This window comes from Cariama cristata, unplaced genomic scaffold, assembly GCF_000690535.1.
Source record: "Cariama cristata isolate BGI_N322 unplaced genomic scaffold, ASM69053v1 scaffold7464, whole genome shotgun sequence".
In the NCBI taxonomy this organism is placed as follows: Eukaryota; Metazoa; Chordata; class Aves; order Cariamiformes; family Cariamidae; genus Cariama; species Cariama cristata.
Genome location: NW_009612320.1, coordinates 20,851 through 21,894, shown reverse-complemented (window position 1 = coordinate 21,894; position 1,044 = coordinate 20,851). Strand labels below are relative to the sequence as shown.

Below are 1,044 nucleotides of genomic sequence, written 5' to 3'. Positions count from 1 at the left end.
AAGAGCACAATGCATCAGAATCTGTGTAGCAATAGGCATGTGAGCAAAAGCTTTAACAATAATGACATTTTCTCTACAGTATTTGTAGCTGCTGGCAGAGGAAGCTGCAACAAAAATAACATGTATGAATATTTCATTTCTAGTGTATTCAAACATGCAGAAAGCACTGAAGCTTCTGAAGACTGAACTGTAAGGGGAAGAAGGAAGCCCTTAAATGCTATGAAGTCTGATCTTCCATCTCTTCTCCACTCATTGACGCTGGTGAAGAGACTATTTAGAGTGATATTTAGTGACGTGTAGTGCTGGTTTATATACATAAACACTACAGTTTTACATTAGCACTTTTGTACTGGGCAGCATTTTTAAAAGCTGGAGGCTTTTAATTTAAGGTGTACAGAAGAATACTGTATGATCCAACTGTAAAAATGATTTTTTTTTTAAAAAATAAATCCATTTCAAGTGTTTACATACAAAATGTTGTTATGTTTTGTATTTTTTCCTTATTATCATTTACCATTATTAGAGACAGTAAAATCACTGTGTTACTTGAGACCACAGCTTGCAATTTCACATCTCAGCACTTTGGAAGGCAAAGGGCTGTTGTTGAGTTAACCCTGGCCAGCAGCTCAGTCCCACACAGCCGCTTGCTCACTCCCTTCCAGAGGGATGGGGGAGAGAACTGGAAGGGTAAGAGAGTGAAAACTCATGGGTTGAGACAAAGACAGTTCAGTAGGTAAAGTAAAAGCTACGCACACAAGCAAAGTAAAACAAGGCATTCGTTCACTGCTTCCCATGGGCAGGCAGGTGTTCAGCCATTTCCAGGAGAGCAGGGCTCCATTACACATAATGGTTACTTGGGAAGACAAAAGCCATCATTCCAAATGTCTCCCCTTCCTGCTTCTTCCCCCAGCTTTACACACTGAGCATGACACCATATGGTATGCAACATCCCTTTGGTCAGTTGGGGTCAGCTGTCCCGGCTGTGTACCTCCTGCTACTCCTTGTGCAGCCCCAGCCTCCTTGCTGGTGGAGTGGGGTGAGGAG

The 1,044-nt window shown here is 42.1% G+C and overlaps 1 protein-coding gene across 1 annotated transcript in view; it reads left to right on the top strand.

The window, feature by feature from the left end:
- Positions 1–475, top strand: part of AGR2 (anterior gradient 2) — a 5,900-nt gene extending 5,425 nt beyond the window's left edge. The window contains exon 8 of the mRNA XM_009698567.1: positions 144–475. Coding sequence (XP_009696869.1) covers positions 144–193 — 50 coding nt within the window. The 3' untranslated portion in view covers positions 194–475. The remainder of the gene's footprint in view (positions 1–143) is intronic.
- The last annotated feature ends 569 nt before the right edge of the window (positions 476–1,044 follow it).